Source organism: Xenopus laevis, chromosome 8S (genome assembly GCF_017654675.1).
Source record: "Xenopus laevis strain J_2021 chromosome 8S, Xenopus_laevis_v10.1, whole genome shotgun sequence".
In the NCBI taxonomy this organism is placed as follows: domain Eukaryota; kingdom Metazoa; phylum Chordata; class Amphibia; order Anura; family Pipidae; genus Xenopus; species Xenopus laevis.
Genome location: NC_054386.1, coordinates 56,344,779 through 56,371,748, shown reverse-complemented (window position 1 = coordinate 56,371,748; position 26,970 = coordinate 56,344,779). Strand labels below are relative to the sequence as shown.

Genomic DNA, 26,970 nt, shown 5'->3' with positions numbered 1-26,970 from the left:
CATGATTCACAATTTGACTGAGAATAATCTTCAGGCAATGGCTGATCACATCCTGAACAAATATTATATCTGGATTTTCGCTTTTTCCTGGAAGATCTTTCTCCAGACACCTAAAACATATGAAAAGTGAGCATAAGTACACATATTAATTTGCAAATGTGACCCCAGTAAATCTGCTACACATAGTACCTTTAGCAGCCTAATCACAGTCTAGCAGCTTCCGCTACAGGAACGGACACACAAATGGCAAATGCTGCAAAATACCTGCTTAAGGGGATACCGCACCCTTAGCTGTGAGTTTCCTGGAAATATCTTAAACTCCTCATACTCACCATATTTTGCATGCATGTGGTATAAATGATACTCCCTAACCAGTAACAGTTTTATACTGGTAAAGATAATAGAATGCAGGACAGCCTAGGAATGGTAACAGCAATGATAATTTGCAATCATTTGAATATCACATTATAACAGATTTCTAAGCACTCATTTGAAATGGTAAACTGCAGATGCAATACCATTAAAATATAACTGTAAAGGATTAATAGGATATTTGCAACCCCTATATCTTTGTAATATAGACAATAAAATTCAAAGTTTCCTGAATGCATTGCCCTTGTACTCTACAGGGTCATGATTTAATGGTGGTAAACTGCAGTGCCGTATAAAAACTAATGCAGCATAATGGACAAGGTACCACTAGCTACAATCTACACCCGCATACCTCGCATGCTGAGGGATTATAGGGACTTTAACTACATTATATTAATAACCCCTTAACTAGAACATTAGTAAAAGTACAGTTCTGTATTCTTTATGTTTGGATCTATATGTCACTTAAAGCTAGTCACTTACAACTGGGTAGTTGTATCATTAGAATAAGACACAGCATTATCTATCTAGTATCCATATATTTTGGAATTAACAGATAACCTGCCAAAACCCGCATCCATAAATGTAGTACAGTTAGTGTTGATATACTTAGCTGTTGAGCATAGTCAAGATAACCTACAGAGTACACCGTAGGACAGAAACACAGAAAAAGCCACAAACACAGTACAAATACTTCAGAAATTGGCATGTGATAGTAGCTGGATTAACCTAGAGAGATACTAAGTACGGTAGTTGTAGAAGGAAATAAAAAGACCTGAAGCACTATGTTAATATGGTGCATAAACCAAAAAACTCAGACAATACATCATGAAACTATTTTCACCGCTGTAATGTCATAGCAATGAACTTCCGAAAATGTTTACTTTTAACATTTACATAGCTATTGTAATAGTGCTCATGTCTGCAGAAATTGCAATGTGGTAAACACATTGTATTTCTGGAGTGCCCTTTGTATTCATCTGCTTAAATGCTGTCAACTGTAAAGATTGCAATATGTTAATATATTGAATTGCACAACACAAATAATTCAGCACCTTGAATGGTTATACGATAACTTTGGTTGCAACCTAACTTGTAGTATAGTAAAAGTGAACTGCAGTCGTGCACATAAGATCCGTAAATTGAATGTATGACCTTATGGACAGGTTACATGCAGATGTCATAGTAAGGCAACAAGTGAAGTAAAGGGTGCCTTTAGTATAATGCAAGGGTGTGTTAGTAAAACTGAATGGTTATATCATGATAATACTGATGTTTGCAGACCTATATAGTTGTATGAACTGCAGGACTTCAACTGGCCTCCATATTCTCAATGACTATCCTGCTAGTACTGGTTAAATGCAGACATTCCAATATGGTAATATAGAGAACTGTAGGCGAGTATTTAGTACAACACTCTGAAAGGCTATACAAAGATAGTTTTGATCATATCATTACATAAATTGTAAATAAGTAATAATGAAACACAGAAGTGCACTTAATATCCATATACTGAATGGCTATTCTGCTATTACTGGTAAAATGCAGACATGACGATATGGTATTATAGCGAACTATGGAAGCACAACACACTGAATGGCTATACAATGATAACTTTGATTACCAATAGCATATAGTTACATAAGTTGTAATATAGTAATAAGTATCTGCAGAAATGCACGTAATCCAAATGCTGATGGACTATTCTGCTAATCTGGTTTGATTGCAGCCATTACACTATAGTAGAATAGGGAGCTGTAGTTGAACATTTAGTAGAACACCCTGTGCAGAAGTGCACTCAATCCATACACTGCATGGCTATTCTGCTAATCCTGTTTGAATGCAGCCATTACTAGTGATGGGCGAATTAATTTTTTCGAAAAAACGGGCGCCGGTGTCAAAAACGAGACGCCGGCGCCGTTTCGTGAATTTTTCCGCGAAGTGAAACGGCGCAAATTCGCCCATCACTAGCCATTACACTATGATAGTATAGGGAGCTCCATTTGTTGCATGGCAGCTTCATGGTATCACAGGTTAATGCAGATGTTGCCGTATGGTAGCAAAATGAAGATAGCCATGCACTTAGTTTGAATGCGGATGCGGCTGTAGTTGTGTCTAGGCTTATACTAGAGTCAATGGGGGTTATGTAATAAAGGGCACTAAATTTGCCCATGGGCAGTAACCCATAGTAACCAATCAGCAGGTAGCATTTACTGGTCACCTGTTTTAAAGCAACTATATTATTGGTTGCTATGGTTTACTGCTCCTGGGTAAACTTAGTGCCTTTTATTACATTTGGGGGAATAAGTTTTTGTAGGTAAAATTAGGTACCTCGGCTTATACTCGGATCGGCTTATACTCGAGTATATACGGTATGCCTGCAGACATAGTAATAATAATAACCATATATGCTGTTAGAATTCATATGCTGAATGGTAGACATTGTAATTCAGGAATGAACAAACATTTTTACACACAAGAAAAATTGCAGGTAAGAACCACCGCCTGAGGATTAAATCCTGCAATACTCACTGCTTCATGGTGAAATTGGAGTCTCATGTGGTCATTTACCACCATTTCCTACTAACCATAACAAGTAACCGGTTTAGTAGCCATATTGTTGGGAAACACTGTGTTGAGAAAGTGGCAATACTGTGTACAGGTATATCCCAGGGATTTGGTTAACCATACCTGCAACAGTTCCAATGCCTTAACTGAGATAGCCTTCTCTCTGCAGGTCCTCACCCTCTCTCCCAGCAGTCAGGTTACTAGTGAGGACTCTGCATTGCCTAAGGGAGTTTTTCCTGCCTCCCCGAAGTGACCCACGCTGGCGTGGTCACTTCTACGGACTTCAAGCTATCAAGCCTGGATCTTCAGCCTTCCGGCCATCTGTCCTATCCTGGAAGGACAGAAAAAAAAAACACTGATGCCTGGGGGGAGGAGGTGACTCTTATAGGGGTTAATTAAGCTTGTTTATTATTCTGTCCTATCAGGGGAAATGGAATCTATTACCCTATTGTGATGTGCTGCCTGTAGGACGTAAAGAAAAAAAAAAAAAATTATATATATATATATATATATATATATATATATATATATATATATATATATATATATATATATATATATATATACTGTATATTTCAGAATAAGTGGGTACACACCAGGACACCAGGAGTAATGAATAATGAATCATATTTTATGGGAACAATTAAAAACAGTCCTGTTTTTAAATAAATAAAATATGATAAATTTTTTTAAACTTGTTTGAACATTTTGATGTGCACCCACTTATTCTGAAATATTTACCTTTTTGTGGGTAGCACTTAGGTCAGTTACTACTATTTGGAGTGCGGAAAAAAATGTATGCACGAGAGGGCTTAAGCACACACTTATATGAGTTTATACCTGGTTGCAAAACAGAAAAAAATACACAAAGTAACTGAATGCTGATGCACACAAGGGGGAAAATTCACTAAAGGACGAAGCGACTACCGCTAGCGTTAATTCGCTAGCGTAGCGCATTTTCGTTAATTCGCAAATTCACTAACGGACGCTGGCGTAAATTCGCTAGTGTTACTTCGCACCCTTACGCCTGGCGAATTTGCGCAACTGACGTAGCTACGCAAATTCACTGACGTGCGAATTTTTATGAACGCTACCTTTTATGCCAGACTTCCTTCGCCACCTCAGACCAAGCGAAGTGCAATAGAGTAGATAGGGATTGCTTCAAAAAAAGTTAAAAAAATTTCTAAGTCCCAAAAAACGCTCGAGTTTTTTCTTTTTTATGGGTGATAGGCTGAAAAAGATCGAACATTTTTTTGGGGCTACCCTCCTTCCCCCCTACATTTACTAACTCATGGCACCTTAACTATACAGTGGGCACATGTGTAGGGCAAAATAAAAATTTTATTTGGTGTTTTGAAGGTTTCCCAGGTTTGTGTAGTGATGCTACATATACCTCCATTGTAACTTCAATTTGTCGCCGTATGCAAATTAAGCATCGCTAGCGTAACTTCGATTTGCTTGGGGAATTAACGCTAGCGCAACTTTGCAACCTTACGCTTCCCCTGAGCACAGCTTCGGATTTTAGTGGATCTGCGTAGCGCTGGCGAAAATACGCCTGGCAAAGTGCGGCGAACATATTTTTCAATTCATTTATTTTCTGACAATTTAACAGAAATAAAGAGAAATGTATGATACTTATTATGCCACTGTATTGGAAAGTTTAAACCCTGGGTACTATACACATTTTGGGTGTCAACTTCTTATTATTTGGAATATAATTTTCTACATTGGGGTGAAGGGGTATATGTATGTGGGCTGCTGGATTTTTCATATTGATACTTACTGAGCATTGCATTCAGTATCATAGACACGGGAATGGTGCTGTATATACATTTGTATGCCAGGCTTTTAGGCATTCCAAACAAAAGTTCACATAGGAATAGCAGCAATGGGAATAGTTTTATTAAGGCAATAATCTGTGTGATTTCAGCAGTGCAACTAATCCACCCATATAACTGTCTGTAGCAGTAAAAACTACATTAAAGCTCTGTGTATTTAAGTTTGGTGGCAAACTAATAGATTAAATACATTAGTGGTGTGTGGCGATTTATGCATTTGTAGGGAGATGAGAAATTATGACACCAGTTACTTTCCCTCTCATTTCTTTTTGTTGTGTGTATAGAAAATTCCCTTTTAAAATTTGTATATGAAGAGATGTTTGGTTTGAATAAGTACCAAATCATAGGGCAGTATACTGAAGTATGAGGCTCAGATGTTAATTGTATGCTAAATGCTGGAAATGACACCAGCTGGACTTCTGAACTGTCTGATTTGTGATAAAATGCACGCAGTAAATTTTGGCTAATCAGATGCAAATATGTCAGGCGCAATGATGCATTGTAGGCAAAAACGTGGTGATTGCGCTTGGAATTACTCTTTGCTTATTGCACGTGTTGACACAAATGAGCCCTTATGGGTGTTTACATTTATTTTTTGTTTTATAAAAATTGTTGGTTACCTCCTTAACAACATAAATTAAGCTAACTTGTAATAATGCAATGCTGTATAATATGGGCATAATGTGCCACCCAACAGACTTTTTTGGTATCACACTTTTATACTTATATAAAAATAAGTGGTTATGCCCAACACAAACGATACTAAGTTCCAATTATTTACATTATGGGACCTGGCTGGAAATGTTTTTGATTAAAACATAAATTTCCATTCATTTACATGATGTACTAAGTGCTGGATCTCTTATCAATGATTTCCAAGATGTGGCCTTCTTGCTTTCAGTCGGATACATGTGGCAGTAGTTTGTTTCAGGAGGGACTTTCTTTGTAACTGCCATATATACAGACAACAGTTGATGTTGATGTATTTGTGAGCCAGAGCATACCTTTAGTAAAGTATTCACTTCTACAGCAGGGTACTTATATGTCACAGTGTCAACACAATGTGACTTGGGGTAAGATTCATTTCTATCCCAAAATAATTGAGGCAGTGCCGGAACATGTTGCGAAAAAAAGCTTATTTGTTGATTATTTAATCCTCCCTGAAAGGTGTAGATGAAGGTGTGGGGAATCAATTGACCCCCCGCTGCCATTCACGCTCCTTGCTTTCCAACACTGTGTGCTTGTTCCGCAGCCAATTGGATGCTAGTGTGGGTACCACTCTGACAACGGGTGATATATCGTCATGGAAACTGCAGAGGCGAGACATTACCTAGAGATGTGTTGCAGCCAATCTTTATCCCATCAGCTCTGGGAGGAGGGAATAATATTCATTGTGTTTGGAGGGGATTTCCACTAGTTTGCGCTTCATAGGTTAAAAAGGCAGCCGACAGAAAGAATAGTGAAATCCAGAACATACACCAGCTACTCGCTTATAATGAAAGCTTTCCTGGCGGCCTGTGGCTGCATAAGGAAAGGAGTAAGGGGTACTCTACAGCATGTAATTTTCTGTGAAGTTTCCTATAGATATCTCCATGAATTCAAGGTCCCCTGTCTCTTCCATAGGCCAAAGTAGGAGTAACTACAAGGCAATAATTAATTTTACATCAATTTAAATAAAAACTTTGCATTCAACGGCTTACTTGACCTTTAGTCATTCCTCTGTGTACAGTTTCCTGATATTCATACTTAATCATCAGACTCAGAGACTTGCACATGTTATAAACTACAACTCCCAGAATCCATAGCCACAACTGGATGATAGGGAGTTATAGCAAGAAGTATGTATAATGAGATATTCGAAAAATCCAATATTATTTGAAACCAGAATTCCATCTTATTTGGCTGATTGTTAGCAACCGATTTTTTTCTGATAATGCAGTAATAAAAAAGTTTTCTCTGTTTTGAATATTTAGGGATTTGGGTTAGGCTGGGTATTTGGCCAGATATGTGGTATCAGTAAGTGGCTGCACAGCAACTGTGTTTAGCAGTTCTGCCCTGCAGGCCTGGAGTTCTGATGGTATTTTTAGTAATACCATTTTGACCTTGTATAAGACAAAGCTTAGTAAAGGAAACCCTTTAGTAATAATTAGACAATTTATTTAGTCAAGATAACATAATAGTTTTGTCTGGGTAAGCTGTCACAGTAACACCGGAGCATGACACCTGGGTGAGACCGGAGGACTTACCAAAGACACACCTCTTGGTCCAAGCGTTGTATAGCTTTCAGAAGGCATTTCCAGTAATTGTGACAAGGGGTACACGGAATTACCATACATGTTCTGGCGAGGAAACTTACTGACATATACATTTCTACATTCCTGCAAGATGTGCAGTATTGCAAGATAAGACAGTTTTCTGGTTCCAACCGCACACAACCTCAAGAGCTTGCGTCTAGTAATTTCAGACAGGATGGCGAAATCAGTTATTGAGCAGCACTTCTGCACAGGGCCCTAAGAGACAATGCTGACACTCTTTATTCTAATATCAGATCATTGTATGGAAGGTTTTCATCAGTTTTGGAATAAACTACAGCAAAATCTGTCTATTCGTGTCAGTCCAGTTGAGTTCAGCTGTCTGTGGAGATCTGCTAATAACATTGAGTTGTGTCCTGTAATGGTCCTGGCCCAGATCTAAGGGAACTATCACTAAGGACAGTGGGTTGAAACAGAACAACACTTGACCATCTCCCTGTACCTAACCCGATTTAGGACCTTGGCATTTCCGGCATCACAGTGATTGGGGGACTTAGATAATAGATATAAACCCTATATTATTATTACACTCTGACACTAACCATTCCCTGTCGTTCCCTGAAATATAAACAGTTCTCAGTTTGTTTCCGAAATTGGTTTTAATGTCGGGACCAGGTCTGCAATTGGATTCCCAGCCAAAATACATGCAGTAAACATATATAATTTTCAGGCCAATAACCACCTGCACTAGCAGTCAGGCAGATCCATTATATTCAGTGGGCAGTAACATAGGTAGTTTGGGAGTTTCTCCTCCACAAGCCCGGATTTAAATTTTGTGCTGCCCAAGGCTCTACCCTTGCCTGGCCCCTCTGGTCTGACTGGTATGGGTGCTTAGACTATTGAGTATTCACCAATTGGATTGGAATAGACTACTCCACTCAGCTCTGCGGCCCAATTTTTCCAGCAATAAATTCCAGCAATTGATAAAATCCTTTGAAAATACATGTTTAGGCATCAGTTTACTAAGGTGCGATAAGCAGCGATAATAGCCTGCTCCATAAAAAACACCAGAAAATCTGCAAAAGCAAGTTTACTAAAGTGCGAGCACTTTTGTAATTGAGAATATTCCGGTGAACATATATATTAACGCCTTTTATCATAATCATGCTACGTAAATTGTGTCGCAAGGTTTACTAAAGATTATTGCCAGCATTGCTGCCAACTATGGTGTATCTGCCAATTTTTATCGCCACCCAGAGAGTGGAGTTATGTGAAAAGGCAGAAATTGTATAGTAAAAGAGGAGTGTAGTCAGTTTTTTTAGACATAAGCAGCAAAAATTAGTGATTGCACTAGGGAAGAATGATACTTATAAATTATTTGTAGTGCAATTATTAAGAAAAATTAATATAATGTAAAAATTATTTATTCCTGATAGTACTTAATTGGCCATAAGTATGTTAATACATTATACTGTATACTGGTAGTGAATACTATTTTATATAAACTCATTCATATATCTATAAATTAATTAGTGTGGCCGTGGTGCCATTGGCAGTGGTTTCAAAAAAATATGCAAGATATAAAGCAGATTATGCAGTTATCCTAAATGAGCTAAAAAAACTCGCAATTCACCAGAAATAACGCTGTAATGAACTGCTACACTTGTGTAATGAATAGCACTTATAACAAGACAAATTTGTCTCATTGCATTTTACATGTAAACATGCAAACTGAGTTAATTTTGTCACAAGAATATTCTCAGCCATAATGGACGATGGGTTATAGACCATTTTTACAAACTTTAGTAAACAAACCCCATAGTTATCCTGTATATTTACCCAAGGGCCAGCCCCTTTAAAATGTTACCCTATGTAAAGAAAATCCAGTCCGGGGCCTCCAGCTGAAATACTGCCATGTCTTAACCTAAGCCCAAAGGCACAAGTGTGCAAAATACTGTGCCATTGTCAGCAATGTAACTTGCCATTGGTAATGTTTTCAAATTGAGTAATCCCATGAAAATACCCTCAGAGGGTTTAAGAGTGATTACGCAATTTGAATTATTTATCTGCGACAGTTTAAATTGCTGGCAATAGCACCTCAGTTTGGTCATTCTGATGCATGCATTTCAATTCAGCGAGAATCTGACCCATGTCATTGCCCGAATAATGCTGAAAGGGACGCTTTAATGATGTCTGGAACAGCAACGCTATATTTTGTCAAGATTTTTCTGCATGCTCCACTGTGTGTCAGAATGCACAAACTGGTAAAATCTATTCATAAAATTTAAATTAAAATTTAATTAAATATATTATTTTTTAAATTTCTAATAAATAGCAGATTTTGGAGAGGAAACACTTGAGTATGCATTTTGGCACAAAAAAACATTCTTTATATCTGCAAATGTGGCAATGGCTCCAGGCACAGGCACATGCCTTTAAGAAAACCAAGAATCTGGTGATGCTAAGAATCTGCTACGTTTAGCACTAGACCTGAATCTTAGTATTATTTTTTCCAACTGCAACCAACACATTGATGTTGTGAGCCACTAACAGACTTCTCAATTGTCTGATGCCAGCATGAGTCAGACACGTGCAATCAGGGTCGGACTGGGCTTGTGGGACACCGCGGAAAAACCCGTTCCCCCGCCTGCCCCACAAAGACCAGATCCTGCCCCGCAGTGGCATTGGCACATGTGTGGTGCAATGCCATCGCGCATGCGTGCGTCAGAGATGGGAATTAGAGGTCGGGTGGGGGCCACAGGACTGCCAGGAGGGCCAATCCTTTTGCAGCCCCAGTGGGTCCCAAAGGCTCTAGTCCGACCCTGTTTGCAATACACTACTGGCAAACAGCATGCTTGAGTAATTTGCAGTAGGAAACCAGTTAGGCTGAGGTGGCACACTAATAAACCTTTTCAATCTTAAGAAAATGTAAGAGCTGTGTATGAAAAAGATTCAGGAAGTATCCACTACAGTCTTAATGAATATTTATGTCACTGACAGGGTTGCCACCTTTGCCAGCAGATATTACAGACATGACGGGGCAATGATCTAATGGCAGGGTTGCTACATTTCTCTCTCTCATAATACCTGCTTTTGGGTCAGAGGTAGAAAAATGGGTGGATGAAGTGGGAAAATAGGTGGAGTAGGCTGCATCCAAAATGGTATCCCAACTTCTGCTGCACAAGTGACTCGCTGATGAACTGAATTAGTGTATTAATAGACACCAGTTCCACTGACAAATTCTGGGCTAGGAGAGGCCTTTAATGTATGGGGTAATTTTCCCATTGACTAGGATTACTACAGATTATGAAAACAAACTCAGCTTGTAATATTTAGCAGGAAACACCTGCCCTCTTACATCATAAGCCATACTGACAAGGCCAGGCCTTTGAAACTGCGTATGGCATATTGATGGAGAGCTGGTCCCCTGATATACGCTTTCACTGTGTCCTTTACAGGGCAGGCAGAGGTTAACTTTATTAGATTATTATTGAAAATGCGCATTAATAATATGCACTTTTTGTGTGTTATATTTTCATAGTGGCCTGTGTTTTAATGAGACTGGAATAATTGCTATTTCCTGATGTAAATTGCTTCTTTTTTTGTAACACAGCTATTATTGAGCTTTTCATGCCTTGCCTTATTATGTTAATAATTATATTGTATCCTGTGTAATTTGTTAACATGACCATTGATGATAATCTAGAGCTGCACTAAGCACTAGAAAGCAGTTTTAGAGAAAATAAATGTGTTTTTGACTCTTGTTAATGTAGAAAGAGGGACTCATTAACCTTTGGCTATTTCATTGATATACTCAATACTGCTACGTATATTAGCCCAGTGCACAATAGCCTGAACGTGTATGGTTGTGCTATTATTAGTAGTAGGTGTGCAACACCTGCTCCCTGCACTTCTGATCACCTGCATTCATATTAAAGGGATTGATCACCTTCGAGTTAGCTTGATGATGTAGAGAGGGTTATTCTGAGTCAATTTGCAATTGGTCTTCATTTATTATTTGAGGTTTTTTGAATTATTTAGCTTTTTATTCAGCAGCTCTCCAGTTTGCAATTTCTGTAATCTGGTTGCTAGAGTCCAAATTACCCTAGCAACCATGCATAGATTTGAATAAAATGATGAAATATGAATAGGAGATGGCCTGAATAAAATGTTCAGTAATAAAAAGTAGCAATACCAATAAATGTATAGCCCTAAAAAGCATTTGTTTGTTTTTAGATGGGGGTCACCCCTAAAAAAAAAAGACAAATTGAAAAGCTTAGAATTGACCATTTTATAACATACTAAAAGTTAACCACCACTTTAACATTCAATAGCTTTCCAGTTATTATAAGTAAATGGCACTTTTTGTAATGCAGATCTGTAGAAACAAAAGGTAGTTCTAAAGGCACAAGAATAAAGCATTAAGGGGGTTAATTATCAAAATCAGAATTTTCTCACTATTTTATGAAAACCACTCCAACCAATCCAACCTTAATACATTTTCACAGAAATTTTTTGTGTGGCAAAAGACTCGACGAAAATCTTTAAAAAATCCAAATCGTGCAATTTTCGGATCTGCCTCGAAAACGTTAACTTTTTTTGGATTTGACGCCTGAAACCTTAAATTTTTTCGAATTTGACACGCAAAACCACTAAATCTAATTGAATGAAACCCAACGCAGATATCTTTAAAAACGGAACATCTGCCATTAACGTCTACATGAACTAGGCAGGTCTGAGTTGGAGTACTTTTTTATTTGGACTTTTTTATTTGGACTTTTAACACCATCTGGGTTTAATAAATCTCGAACAATTCAAGTTTTTTTTTCTACAATTTTTTTTCGTTTTTTCCCTTTAAAAGTCCGTCCAGAAAAAATGGACTCAAATAAATAACCCCCTAAGTGTGCTATCATCACAGTTTTATACCTCCCAACTGTCCTTTTGGAACAAAAAAGGGCCTGAGTTTCCATGAAATCAATATACTGAGAATGTGGCTTGTGGTTTTAAAAATAGGGGAGTAAGGCCTAAAATCTGCAAACTTTAAATTGGAAATAGCCTATATAGTCTAAGAAGTGTTTTCCAACTGAGGCAGGCATTATGGCAACACTACATCTCCCAATTGCATTTAACTGCAAATTAAGCAATAGTGGGAGCAAACATTGTAGTAACATACTAACATAGTAAGTTAGGTTGAAAAAAGACACACATCCATCAAGTTCCACCTTTTAAATCTATATATACTGTAGTCAAGTCAAGTGGATTTTATTGTCATTTCAGCCATATACAGTAATATAGTAGTACATAGTAGAATCAAAATAACGTTTCTTCGGAACCCATGGTGCTACAAATAAGGCTATAAGAGTTTTTTTCAAGTGCGTATATTTATATTTCTCTTCAAGTATATATATATATATATATATATATATATATATATATATATATATATATATATGTTTGTTTGTTTTTGCTCCTGACGAAGATCCCTGTGGGGGATCGAAACGTTGAGGCTTAATAATAAAACATTTTTTGTTTTTTCACTAAAACCCTGTGAGTGCCGCAATCCTTTTTCACTGCTTATTTCCCATGCTGACACCCAGGTATTAATTTTGTCTACGGAGTGCACCATTCCTTTGGTTATATATATATATATATATATTATTATTATTTTTTTTATTTTTTATTCTTGAGGTGAACAATATATGGGCCTGCTGGGCGAGGAAGACATACATTTGTGAGGTTTTTTTTTTTTTCAGTTCTTGTTAATATATTCAGTTCAGTCCTTGCGAGTTGAGATGCCTGATGGCTTGTGGAAAAAAACTGTTGCACATTCTGGAAGTTCGTGCCCTAGTATCTTTTACCGGATGGCAGGATGGGAGATTGTGTGCAGGGTGGGTGCCATCCCTGACAATGCTGGTAGCCTTTTGGAAACAGCGGGTGTTGTAAATAACCATGATGGCGGGAAGCGAGACCTCAATGATCTTTTCCGCTATCCTCACCACCTGCTGCAGGATCTTGCGATCCGATACAGAACAGTGTCCGTACCAGGTAGTGATGCAGCTGCATAAGATGCTTTCAATAGATCCTCTGTAAAAGATAGTGAGGATAGATGGTGGAAGTTGGGCTTTCTTCAGCTTTCGCAGAAAGTAGAGACGTTGCTGTGCCTTCTTTACTATAGAGCTGGTGTTAAGGGTCCAGTAGAGGTTTTCCTCGAGGTGTACTCCAAGTAATTAAGTACTCTTGACGATTTCCACCGGAGAACCATCAATGTACAGTGGCGAGTGATCACCACGTGGTCTTCTGAAGTCAACAACTATTTCCTTTCCGTTAGCCTGTCTAACTGCTAGTTGATATAGAGGAAGGCAAAAAAACCCCATTTGAAGCCTCTCCAATTTGCCTCAGAGGGGGAAAAATTCCTTCCTGACTCCAAGATGGTAATCGAACCAGTCCCTGGATCAAGTTGTATTATGTATTATCCCCCATAACCCTGTATTCCTTCACTTGCTAAAGAGCCGTCCAACCCCTTTTTAAAGCTATGTAATGTATCAGCCTGTACGACTGATTCAGGAAGAGAATTCTACATCTTCATAGCTCTCACTGTAAAAAAAACCCTTACGAATTATACAGTAACTTCATAATTTAGCCAAGTGTTCTCCAAAACAAGGTATTGTTTTCTTTTAAGAACACAGGACAATGCCTTAAAAAGTATGCCATGAACAGCATGAGTATAACACCCAGCATCCACTGAGAGTTCTAGGTCAAGTATCATGTGACAGGCTCAAGGGTATAATTTCTGGTGTTATCTGGTCTTACACAGACACACTGTAGAGGCACAAGTGCTAATGTATAAAAGCTTGTGTGTGTGTGTTGCTATGTGCAGTTTCTGCCTGTGCTGTTGGCTTCAGGTTGTGAATGCAAGAGGTTAAAATCTATAAAGACAAATGTGACATCACCGCATCTCAAACAATGTTTATACATCAAACGCAGAGCACAAATCCTGCAACAAAAGGGGCCCTTCAGACTGAAGTGGATAATACTATAACATGCGGCTCCTAAAAATTTAAATCTTTAATTACAAGAAAATACTTATAATCAGAATAAAAAATTGCCAGTGTAGTAGAAAGATGATGTGTCTATTTGAATGCTTTAATGTGTGGCATTCTATGCTTCAGATTACTGCTTCAGATTACAGTGATCCAGCCGCTGCAAAACTACAGCTCCCAGGATAGCTGTCTGGGGGTTATAGTTTTCCTGGTGTCCCACCAGCCAGTCCAACACTGCCCTGGCTCACACGACTCTAGCTACGCCACTGGGAACAAACTGGGTTTCCTTCAGAAACTGTACTATCATTTACAGTATATAATATGCTGCTGTGTAGCAAAGGGGACAAGTTATATTGGTTGTTTAAACATCAGATAGACTGAGTTGTGTAGAATACAATGAAGTTAATGAAAACGGATGCCTTTCAAGGCACTCTCCAGAGCTTAAATTTTTCAACTGGCAAAGAAGTGCCATATCCAAATGGTGCCACTTTCACTCATAAGCATGCATGGGAAAATCTTCCGTAACAACTCTGCAATATGACCTTGCTCAATAGCTGAAATTTCATATAGTTTAGAAGACATCCTGGTTAACAAAGAGCTGTATTGTTCTTAGTGTGGGTAGTGAAATTATATCCAGAAGAATAAATATGCAATAAACTAGGGGCTCCAGTATTTACAACTAATAATTGACTGCCCCCCCCCCCCATTTCTAGGATTGTAAATTTCTCTGCAGCACCTGGCATGTTTATATAGCAACTAATATCTTAAAAAGGTGGCATAATAAAATCAGAGAAGAAACTGAATTGCAAATGGGATCATAAGAACAAATAGTGCAAATAAAATTGTGAGCTCTGCTGAGAAATACCAGAATTCCATAGGAAACCCGAAGACTGTTCCCCCTAGCAAATACAATGCATTTATATGTGTCCATATCTGCCCTTTTCATCCACCAGAAATGTGTTGTGTCGTATAGTAGTTATATCATCCAACAGGGTACTCTAAATCAGACTCTAGAACACCTGCAATTTGTGATTTGGAGGAGATTTCTGGTACAGTGTGTGTGTGTGGGGGGGGGGAGATATACAATGTAGCTACAGGTAGATTCTACTTTTCATTCCATTGGACAAGGCAGTTAAAGAGAAGAACAACATGGGCATTCTGTATTCCATTCTGCCTGGGAGCAACAGAAAAACCAGAGCAAGGCGCAGACGCACTGCTGCATCCCACTTTGCATTCCGTCAGGAAGGTTCAGCTGCTTTCTGCATTCCATTATGCTGTAACAAGGCAGAAGTGCACAGTTGCAGCTGCCCCAGCAATCCTGCATACATTCCATGCACCATCATCATCATGTTTAAATAGAAAATGCTGAAGAATGCTGGTATTTGTAGCTCAGCAACATTTGCATGTTATGCATCTGATATTGCTTCAGTTGGTGCATATATCACCAGTATGAGCAAGCCATAAGTTTATGCTGTATAGTCTCTGTCTAAGTAAACACACTATATACCTAGGTATTACTGAATCCATATATAATATTCTCAACATTAGGGTTGCTTTGAAATAATATTAATGGGGAAATGTAATATTGCTTGCTAACGCAAAAATCGTTCACAATGCAAATAAATGTTTGCAAAAAAATGTTGCCTTTGCCCCTCATGCAACAGTAGGGTAGCAATTGAGAATTGTTTAGTTTTATAGTGCGCAGTGCATGTAATAAAACTTCTTAATGAAAAGTTGTGTTTGCTCCAAAAGTTTACGTCGCCTTCAAACAGGTGTTAAAGGGTTGCAATGCACAATTAAGATTCGCAATGCAATAGAAAACCTAACAAAGAATATTACATTGCAACATGAAAATTTTTATTTGCATATTTGTTCTCTTTGGGAATTTTATTACATTTCCTCCTTAATGGTGACACGGTATATTAGGGTCTGGCCACAAGGGCAGATTCAGGGAGATTAGTCGCCAGGCGACAAATCTCCTCTTCTTCAGGGCAACTAATCTCCTGATCTGCCTTCCGCCGGCTAAAATGAAAACTGCATGGGGGCAGGCACTCAGAGCACTCATCCAATCAAAAGCTTACGTGCAGGCAGACAGCTCTATACAAAGTTCAACACAAAAAGGCTTTTTACACTGATTAGCGTTAAATTCAGACGATTCCTGTGGTGGTTCCTTGGATGCTCCGCCTCTGGCATCCCTTATAGATTCACTTTGTAACAAAGTTTGGAAACACTCACAAACGCAGATTAACTGCAATTAGACTTTTATTCCATTGCCACACAACATGTTTCGGGCACCTGGCCCTTTCTCAAGTGTGAACATCAGATAGCGTAGAAAACATTTTATAACACCACAGTTGTTGACCCGCCAACCAATTACCAAGTGTGTAGTTTGTTAACCCTTCAGTCCTTGTTCTTGGCTTAAATGGTTGTTAGATAAAAAACGTGCCTTACTTTGTGTCCAATGTGAGAATTGTCCCAGTCCATATTATCTGTATTTTCTTTTTAACTTTTTCAACCATAGTCAGAGATCACAGCACAATTTCTACAAACTGTAATAAAAATCAATAAAATTCATACATTATTAATATATACAAACACATGGTACTGCTTCACGTCTGAGCCTACCACAGATTCACTTAGAGAATTACATGTATATTATTTCTTATAATAACTTTGCTTGTCTTACCATTAGCTAGTCTCTAGTAAATTGCTATTCTATACTGGACATCCTTTCAGTATCTGTGGAGGAAATTACAAAATTTGTTATCCCAAGAATGGTGTAATACTCCAGTGGTCATTCATTCCTATTGGGGCCATCGTATTCATCTTTTTAATCCAATAGGCCTCCTTTTGGGTCAGGATTTTTTTAATATCTCCACCCCTACTGGGCATTTTTATTTGCTCCAGAGTCATCCATTTTAGTTGACTAACGTTATGTCCCTTGATATGAAAGTGTCTAGTCAAAGTCCAATAGGCTGTCCAAGTTGGCAGCTGTTATTGGCAAGTTTTACTAATGTTTGACGCATGCGGCTATTTTACGAGTCCCAAAGCCTTAATTTAAAAAATTCATTACCTAAAAATTCTGGTCACGTCAGTGCTAGGAAGGGGCATTTCCACCACATTCTTATTTTCTTCCTTCTATTAGATATTTATTTCAGCTGGCATGTTTTAAATCCGTCCTTAAACAGCATTTGTAACTATAATTTCTCTTGGCATGTCACATACACAGACAAAGTGGCATGCCATTCCATTGTAAAATAGGAGTGCTTAAAAGATAAGTAAACCTTTTAAATAAGTGAATTTAAAATTGACGAGAGTGCTATTCTAAGCACTTTTGTATTTTACATTCATTATTTATTTTCGTTTTATTTCAAGATATTAAAGGATACATGTACTGTTAATATGAATGAATATTGTTACAACAGCGCAACCTGCTGGTCAGTTTCCCACCAGTCTGATCATCTAATAGACAAGGAAGTTTTCAGGAGAAAGAAAGAGGCTGCTTTAATGTTCTTTTGCTTAGGGAAAAAAATACAAACCTTTCTCAAATCTTTCTTAAGCAGAAGAACATCAGAGCAGCCTCTTTCTCATGACAACTTCCTTGACTACTTGGTGGTCAGACTGGTGGGAAACTGACCAGCAGGTGGCACTGCTGTAACAAAATTCATTCATATTAACAGTACATGTATCCCTTAATAAAAACAAAATAAATAATGAATGTAAATTGCAAAAATTCTTAAAATAGCACTCTCATCAATTTTACTTCCACTTATTTTAAAGGTTTACTTATCCTTTAAACAGGTACTAGTCCCCACAGCTTTAGTAGGAGAGCAAATATAAAGAATGTGTGCCTCTTTTGGAACACTGATAGATTGCATCTTTTAAATAAGGCCATTGGTGTAGATAGCAGAAACAAAATAAATACAGCTAGAGAGCTCCGAATTAGACTCCAAAGACTCCATTTTAATCAATTTTCTTTGTGGTAATAAAATGGCAGCTTGTACTTGATCCAACTAAGATATAATTAATCCTTATTGGAAGTAAAACAATCCTATTAGGTTTATTTAATATTTTAATTATTTTAATGTAGAAGCACTTACCAAAATAAATATAGCACCCCTATTAATGTCTACTGAATCGACTTGAACAGAAGGGGGGCATTTAACACAGGCATCAAAAAGCCACTCCTGGTAACTTCAAGAGCTGAAATTCCAATTTTTAAATCAGAATTTCGTATCTTTTTGTGTAGAGAGAGTTTTATGCTCTTTGCACTAGCAATGCCCCCCCCCCAACTGTGGAGGAAGCAGACCCCATGGTTGTGGGGGCCCAAACTACAAGGGGGAGGGATATTCCCGTGCAGGAGAAGTTATGTGTGCTGGACCCCACGATAATTTTTTTTTTGGCTGGACAGCTATATTGCTGTTGACTCGCCTCAGAATATGGTCAGAATATGTTTTTGGCTCATCTTGCCTAGGGAATCCTTGTGAGTAATTCATCAGAACTGACTGTGTGGAGGGATGTAGAATTTTCCTGCTGCATTGTTAGCATTGAGCATATATGGGAGCAAGTACCTTTCAGAATGGCCTTAAATGCACGCTCTATTTTGCGTCCATTTAAGAATTTTGCACATGTACTTCCGTCAGTTACCTATTGTTGTTGAGTCACCAAGATCTGTCGCTGCAATCACGGTTTTTAAAAAGTCACGGTGAACAATCGCCACTTGTTTTTTTACCCATAGATATTATTTTCCATTACACTTTGGAGCGAGACTCACTAAAAATGCAAATCATTCTAAATGTGAATAATTCTATAAGTTAGGTACAGCTGCTATTATGCTTAGATTCATTCTGCTGAATTTCCTTGTTATATATTAATAATTACAACAATTTAATTTCAAAATTAGGATACATTCCCTGAAATGTTTATTTCTTTCATTATTACTGAATCACCCAGATAAAGCTTGGATGCCTACCCCTCCTTTGCCCCATTTTAGGGAAATGGCACATGGTACATTTTGTTGCCCCTGTGCTTAATCTCATCCAGCTGGGCATCAAAACACCATAAAAGAGTATGATTCTTTAAATTGGTGTCTGCGTGAACCACAACCAGTAAAACATTTGAACTGATAAAATTTGCCTTCAGCTTTCACTCCCATTGTTTTTGCCAAAACTGGTAAACTTTAGAAAGGACAGAACTCATTACATTAGGGCAATATATAAAAGTACCGCTGCCCTGGCACCTACTGTCTGGCCCACTAAAAAGCAATGGATTGCAGTGGAAGAGAAGCCACTTTGTCCCACTAATTTAATGCTTTTGTGTTATTAAAAACAGAGTGAAACACATTAACACTTGGAATTTAAAATCAATGTTCAACTGTAGCTGAATTTTTAAACATAGAGGAACATGGATGTTTTCCACACCATTAAAATCACCCTATGAAAGGAGAATACAGTATGGTTTAAAAGAAGAAATTATATAATAATAATAATAATATATAGAATATAGAATACTGTCCCCATTTCTATATGTAATAGTTTGATTTAGCTGCAATTCTGCCTAATTTTATCACACAGAAGGTACAACAGTTCTGCAGTTGCATATTAACTCTTTGAGTAAGGAAAGCCAGAAAATGTATGGAATGAGATGTCTTTCATTGATCGTTGGTGCATTGAATTTGTGTGTGTGCAGCACGTCAGAAGGATTTTCCAGCCCTTTCACACTTTCAGTCAGCACCAATGGCCACCATCCTGCTGTAATAGCCATGTAATCTTTCAGGACCTGTGCTCAGTCTTGCCATACATCTGGGACTATGTCCACGGGATCCCCAGAGCCTGTTTCCCAGTAGAGAGATGCTTGCAGACAAAACCAACATAATGGCCTAATTATATAAAGAGGAAAAACCCTTAATAATTCATTAATAATTATGGGGGGGGGGTTAACTAGTAACATGGGTAGCGGTTGCACCAGTCCTCCATATGTTTATATGTACTCTTTGCCATAAGTGCTCTGTTTTGTCTGTTGCTGCTGGAAAGTGTTAATCCAACATTGAGAAATAGATAGTGTGTCCAGCTTGTTATCCAAAATCAGGAACAAACAGCTTATAGTTTAAGAAAGGTGACATGATTATTTTACTATTTAGGGACAAGCTGCAAAGCACCATGTTTTTTTTGCCAACAATTCACCTTGCTCTCCTTGCTCTCACAATCTGAATGTCATACAAGAGGGCAGAACATGTACCATCCATTTAAGAGCCATGGTCTGTCTATAGGCATTCATATGAACAATCCACAAGTGTACAAATCGTTAGACATTACACTGATATATAACCTGTATATGCTAAGTCCAAATGTGTTAAATGATTTTACCGCTGTACATGGTGGGCCCAGGTGCACACGCCCCAGCCTTCAGCAAGAGGAGCAGATAGCAGGAAACTTGAAAAGCGGCTGGCACAAGCCTGGACCCATGAAATAGTGAAACTGGAGTCAGATTGTAAAAGGATTAAAAAAGCATTTTATTTTCCATAATTAAGAACCATGACCTGATGCGTTTCATGTCTACCAAGGACACTTAATCATAGACTGAACATTGAACATTACATACAGAATATTTAAAAGAAAGGATAGCCAATGGGAAGGAAGGATTGGCTATCCTTTCTTTTAAATATTCTGTATGTAATGTTCAATGTTCAGCCTATGACTGAACATTATCCTTGGTAGACACGAAACGCATCAGGTCATGGTTCTTAATTATGGAAAATAAAATGCTTTTTTAATCCTTTTAATCCATGGTCTGTCTATAGGCATTCATATGAACAATCCACAAGTGTACAAATCGTTAGACATTACACTGATATATAACCTGTATATGCTAAGTCCAAATGTGTTAAATGATTTTACCGCTGTACATGGTGGGCCCAGGTGCACACGCCCCAGCCTTCAGCAAGAGGAGCAGATAGCAGGAAACTTGAAAAGCGGCTGGCACAAGCCTGGACCCATGAAATAGTGAAACTGGAGTCAGATTGTAAAAGGATTAAAAAAGCATTTTATTTTCCATAATTAAGAACCATGACCTGATGCGTTTCATGTCTACCAAGGACACTTAATCATAGACTGAACATTGAACATTACATACAGAATATTTAAAAGAAAGGATAGCCAATGGGAAGGAAGGATTGGCTATCCTTTCTTTTAAATATTCTGTATGTAATGTTCAATGTTCAGCCTATGACTGAACATTGTCCTTGGTAGACACGAAACGCATCAGGCCATGGTTCTTAATTATGGAAAATAAATGTAAGCTTTTTTAATCCTTTTACAATCTGACTCCGGTTTCACTATTTCATGGAGGTGATTTGTCACACTTATTATAGCATTCCATCTTTGAATATCACTTGTGAAAACCAGAGCACATTATCTGTGATAGCATGTAAAGTGTCACCCAGAAAGGGAGACATCCTTCTGTTCTGTATAATCCTTGGATTTGAATGACTGGTGCATTTCTTTATCTTGTAATTTATAAAACACAAACAGGCAGCTTGTCCTGGATTAGATCCCTCTAGTGTGACAGCAGGTTGGCCCCCACAGTACCATCCACCATGCCTTATTGAGTTTTGGGGTCTTCAGTTTGTTGTCCTCCAGCTGTTGTGGAATTGTGACCTCCCCCCTCCCCAGAATCCTCTGACAGGCAAGTGTAGGTGATCAAGAGCTGGAGAATGATAAATTGGCTGCTCATTAATTATTTACTACACAGGACACAACCATACAATCCTTATTGATAATGCAGGCAGACACTATTGAATGCAAAGTGCCCTACTGGGGACAGTATGCTTTCTTTCCCCTACAACTCTAAAAATGCTATCTGTCCAGTGGCTGCAAGTTTAATATGCCTAATGTACATTAACTCAATCCTGGGACCACCTTGTAGCATTGGACTAAATGTACTAGAACTATGGTCTTTTTGGGACCTACGGAATATACCTTAAGTGTAGAGTTATTTGTTCATTACTGAATACCAAACCAGGCTGGGGAGCTCTGGTCTGTGACCTCAGCCCTGTTTTGTATGTTTTCTTGCTTGGTCTGCTTTTTCATTTTGGTCATTGTGTTGGCTACCCTATTATACCCCATGTGTAAACTCTGACTGGCAAGTTTATATAACTACTTAAGTATGTATGTATTTCTTATGCCTTTTCGTACATCTTATTTTATATATTGCTGACCCACTCATTTTCTTTTCCTTTTGTTGTTTTCTTTTTCTTTTCTTTTCTTTGAATGTTTTTTCTTCTTTGTATATTTTTTTTTGACGAAAAATTTCAATAAAACTATTAGTTACAAAAAAAAAATGTACTAGAACTCTGGGCTTGAGCAGGAAAATCGTTTCAATGGAATGTATGGAACAAATATACCAATCCCTCTTCAGTTTCTTGGTTTAGGACAAACATTTTAAGACCTACTGTACTCTGAACATTTAGTCAAGGCTTCCTAAAAACATTACTGAAAAAAATGATCTGCCATTGTTCCAATAATATCTAGGGGTGCAAATAAAAGTTAATTCTCACTTTAAAATTGACCAACTAGGCAGCTTATTGCTCCATGTATGGAGCCCTTACAATTAACTGACCAACTGATACCTATTATCAGGCCAAAAATAGGTCAGGTATCTATCAGGCAGCTTAGAAAATCCTAGAGGGTCTGATCATTGCCCCAGTAACCAAACAATTAGATTATACCAATTTGTCCCAGCACAATGAGTGTACTCCTAGCTTAACTGAACTTGGGTTTCCCTGGGTACCTGGGAACCAGTGTCTTAGGGCATGCTGATCACCATTGATCTGTTAGAACAATCTGAGCTCTTGCTCTCACTAACAGCAGCTTTCAGATGTCTTCCCATTCACATAATAGAAGACAGCTGAAACTCCGTCCTTGTCTGGCTATAATTTTAATATTAGAAACAGAGGTGATTCTTTACCTCCAATTTCTGCAGCGCATACAAAGGTGCTGTGTGCCACAAGCCTCAGTGTGTTCTTTCTCCTATTCCTTTCTTATACCATTATGCAAGCACTGCCCGGTTGCTTCTCCAAGTAAATATAATCTGATAGACAGGCATGGGTATCCTCTTCCAGCAACCATTAATAGCAGCTCTCTGTGAGCTGTAATTTAACAACATCTGGAGGGTTTCAGCTTGCCCATCACTGAGCTAAAAACTGCAGGGGAAGGGTTAGTGATGGGCTGGACTTCATAGACGTATAATCCAACCTTAATAATGAAGTTTCCACACAGTAAATCAGCTTTTTTTGTTATTTTCCTGCCTCACTGCTTGGAAATTAGCTAAAGTGCTTTAGCCAGGAGTTAACCTTTGTAGCCTTTTGAGATTATATTACACTACAACTGTTATGGCCTCGCAATGAATGGAGAGGAAAAAGTATGTAACAAAAAGGAGGTCCTAAATCTCCAGCCAGGATACCTAGCTATTGGCTAAGATCGAATGAAGCCATTAAGTAATTACTTATGTTTGCAATCATGCAACTTTCAGTGCAACATTAGGGAAATGTCACATGTATCAGTGTTAACTATGGCATCAAGGGGTCCTGGAGAAACTTTGTGGGGTACAATTCTCTATTATACAATCTGACCTTCTGGCTGGTTTTTCAGGTGTACCTAAGAGGAAAAATTTAATTCTTCACAATTCTTCAACCTAAACTGGCATTCAAGCTGAGCCTTCTCACCCCTGGTTCAGGTTCCCTACAAAGAACTTTCATTTGAAGCAACGTAGAGGGTTCTTCACAGTCAGGACAGTGAGGTTGTGGAATGCACTGCCGGGTGATGTTGTGATGGCTGATTCAGTTAATGCCTTTAAGAATGGCTTGGATGATTTTTTGGACAGACATATTATCAAAGGCTATTGTGATACTAAACTCTATAGTTAGTATAGGTATGGGTATATAGAATTTTAATTAAAAGTAGGGAGGGGTGTGTGTATGGATGCTGGGTTTTCATTTGGAGGGGTTGAACTTGATGGACTTTGTCTTTTTTCAACCCAATTTAACTATGTAACTAACTATGTAACTTTGTAAAAGGCAGATGCTGCATATCATACAAACCACTACTATGCACATTATCCCATAGCTGCAGCCCATCTCAATAAAAGAGATACATCTGCATAATATATCTTTTTTCCCTCTTCACATTACTGGTGCTGTGTGGGGCCCCACAGAGCTGGGGCCCAAGGCAGTGGATGCTGCTTGCACTGTCCTATAGATAGCTTTGTATGGCAGTAGTTTGTTAATAATGTGTGATGCAGAAGAAGTGAAATTGTAATCTACAGACCCTATGTGTTATGCAGAAATGAGGATGGTAGGGCAGATTTAGGGAAGGCACAAGGCGAGCCATTTCTAAAGGACAAGGACAGTAACAATTAGCATGGGTTGGTTTTGTCACCTGCGCCTCTTACTGCAAAAGAGAAGCTACCCCTGGTGCAATTGGAGATCTCAGCTTAGCGCAGTGGAAGGGTCAGTGGAATAGAATCTCTGTGGCTCAAAGTCGTCTCAGTGCAATGCCCTGTGCTCTGCAGACACTGTTTGAATTCCATCACGTTCCACCACACGCTGGAGTGTGACTTGATGCTGAGGATGTGACTCTCTCTGATCACATTTTCTCTGATTAATGTCAATTGCACAGTGGTGGAGTGCAGTGCTTTCCATGGAATAGGGGCTCATTAACTAATATTAGCAAAATGGTTCTGTATACTCTCCCATGACAACTGAGCAGTTAGCTTTGCACTATGTACTGCAGATGGAATAACGGTCCTTATGCATGGATGCTTTTTGTGTGCTTTTGAGTCACCGGTTTGGGTGCAAAATGCACTTGAGCTATTATTCTGCTTACCCATGTACCCTCAGTTTTAATACAGTGGTGTTCCCTTGCACAATATATATTTTGCTTTGGTAAAATTTTCTTGTTAGTCAATGAACTTCATTCTCTTTAATAAATATATAAAAAAAACTCATATCTACATACACATTGTACTAAATTTGACAACACCTTATATACCATCAGTGTGCAAGCATCACTGCATTTGAAAGGGTACCTGCTTGTTTTACTCAGTTACAGCTATCACAGTGTAATTAAAAGGAACTCTTCAGCTCCTGTTTATGTACGAAGTTAATGGAAATTGTGAATAAGGTCAAGGATGAAAGGTAAAGAAATGGAGAGGAAATGGAGTATCTTGCTGGTGGCTGTAGCTTTAAGAGCATATACTTACTGGACAGTTCCTTAGAATGTTTGGGACTGGATTCCTAGGGGAGGAACTGAATATAAATAAATCAGGGATACCCAGTCTGCAGCCTTCCTGCTGTTGGTGAACTACAACTCCCAGTGGAAAATGCTGCTGGGCATCTAGCAGTTTCAGATAAAGGGCTGGGGTATCTGATAGAAAATTATCCTATTAGAAGAGCTGTAGAATAATGACTGTGCAAAGAAAACTATATACAGACAGAGATCAGGTGGATTCAGAGAGCGTGGGATGAAGAGAAAGAAAGCCAAATGCACTCTGCCAGAGGATGAGAGGAAAAAATGAATTCTTAATTCACAGACACAAAAATCAATGCATAAAGGCAAATAGAATGAAATTTAGAAAAACCAATAAAGTGAAAAAGAGGAGAGGGAATGAAAGAGTAGAGGAAAGAGAGTAAGAAGGAGGAGAGACAGAGAGAGAGAAGGAGGTGGAGGAGGGGTGTGTGTGTGAGAGAGAGAGAGAGAGAGAGAGAGAGAGAGAGAGAGACACACACACACACACAAAGCAAAATGAGTCTCTTCCACCATCCAAGATAAACCCCCCAAAGCGAAGAGCCAATGTGCCGGTTACTCAGAAGAAGTCAGTTGTGAGGCTGCAGCTGTCATTCCAGGGGGAACAGAAGTGGAATAGGGGGCTACCCATCAGCAGACAGGATGGAACGACAGAGTTCTGCATGGACCAGTGGCAGAGACGGGATGGTGAGTCCAGGTAGCTGCTTTCTCTATTTTCTCTCTGAGAGGCAGCACAGATGAGCTGCTGGGCAAGGCTCCAGCCATTTTATGCACATTGTTGCCGGGGATACAGAACATGGAGCTGCATCTGTGTGCAGGAGGAGGTTCCTAGACGGGGCACCTAGATCATGCATCAACGTAAGAAGATGCTCTTACACTGAGAGGTGCTTGATGCTTTTCTATGGGTTTCTCCTTTGCTGTCATCCTCCTGCTGCCAGTGCACTTGTAGGCCCTCACTGGTACACAAGGGTTTGGGTGGGTATTTAGAGGGGGACACGTTGCCATTGTACTGACTGCTCAGCCAAAGGATGATGCTGCACACAGCCGTGAAACTGACAGATCAAGCTAAAAATAGAACCTGCTCTATGGGGCTAGTTTCAGAGCTTGGCTCTCTGTCAGGAGACATGCACACGCTCGGTAGGGTCTAGAAATGCAACAACCTTGTGATGCTGAAGGGTGTAGTTTGGGGTGATGGCTTGCTTGATTACAAATGTGTATACATCTTTGTAAACTACCGTTCCAAGCATCTAGATGGCTAGGATTTCTGGGACCTGTAGTTCCCAACCTCTGAAGGTCCATGCTCCTGACATTCCTCGCTCTGATCAATTCAACTCAGAAGAAGGTACTGTATTACAAAGGCTCTATTAATCAGAGAAGGACAGGTTCCACTATATTAGAGAAGCCATGGACAAATGTAGAATTAATCACTGGGCCTTGTCTTTTTTGTCAGATGGGAGGCATATGCAGATACATAGTGACAATGCTTTATTATAGAAGAAGCCTTATGACCTGATTAGCTTCTTCTGGGCACCAAGACCCTATAGCAATACCAATATGTTATATTAGTAACCAGCAGAGGAAGGAGGGAAGGTTCATTTAC

General features: G+C 38.7%; 1 protein-coding gene across 4 annotated transcripts in view; it reads left to right on the top strand.

Moving 5' to 3' along the window:
• LOC108700542 (rho guanine nucleotide exchange factor 9) overlaps positions 1-26,970 on the top strand; it is a 258,564-nt gene that overhangs the window by 67,241 nt on the left and 164,353 nt on the right. The window contains exon 1 of one of the 4 annotated variants that reach the window (XM_041575082.1): positions 25,804-26,057. The exons of the other annotated variants lie outside the window; for them this stretch is intronic. Coding sequence (XP_041431016.1) covers positions 26,013-26,057 — 45 coding nt within the window. The 5' untranslated portion in view covers positions 25,804-26,012. Of the gene's footprint in view, positions 1-25,803; positions 26,058-26,970 lie in introns of those variants that run through there. 4 annotated transcript variants of the gene reach the window in all.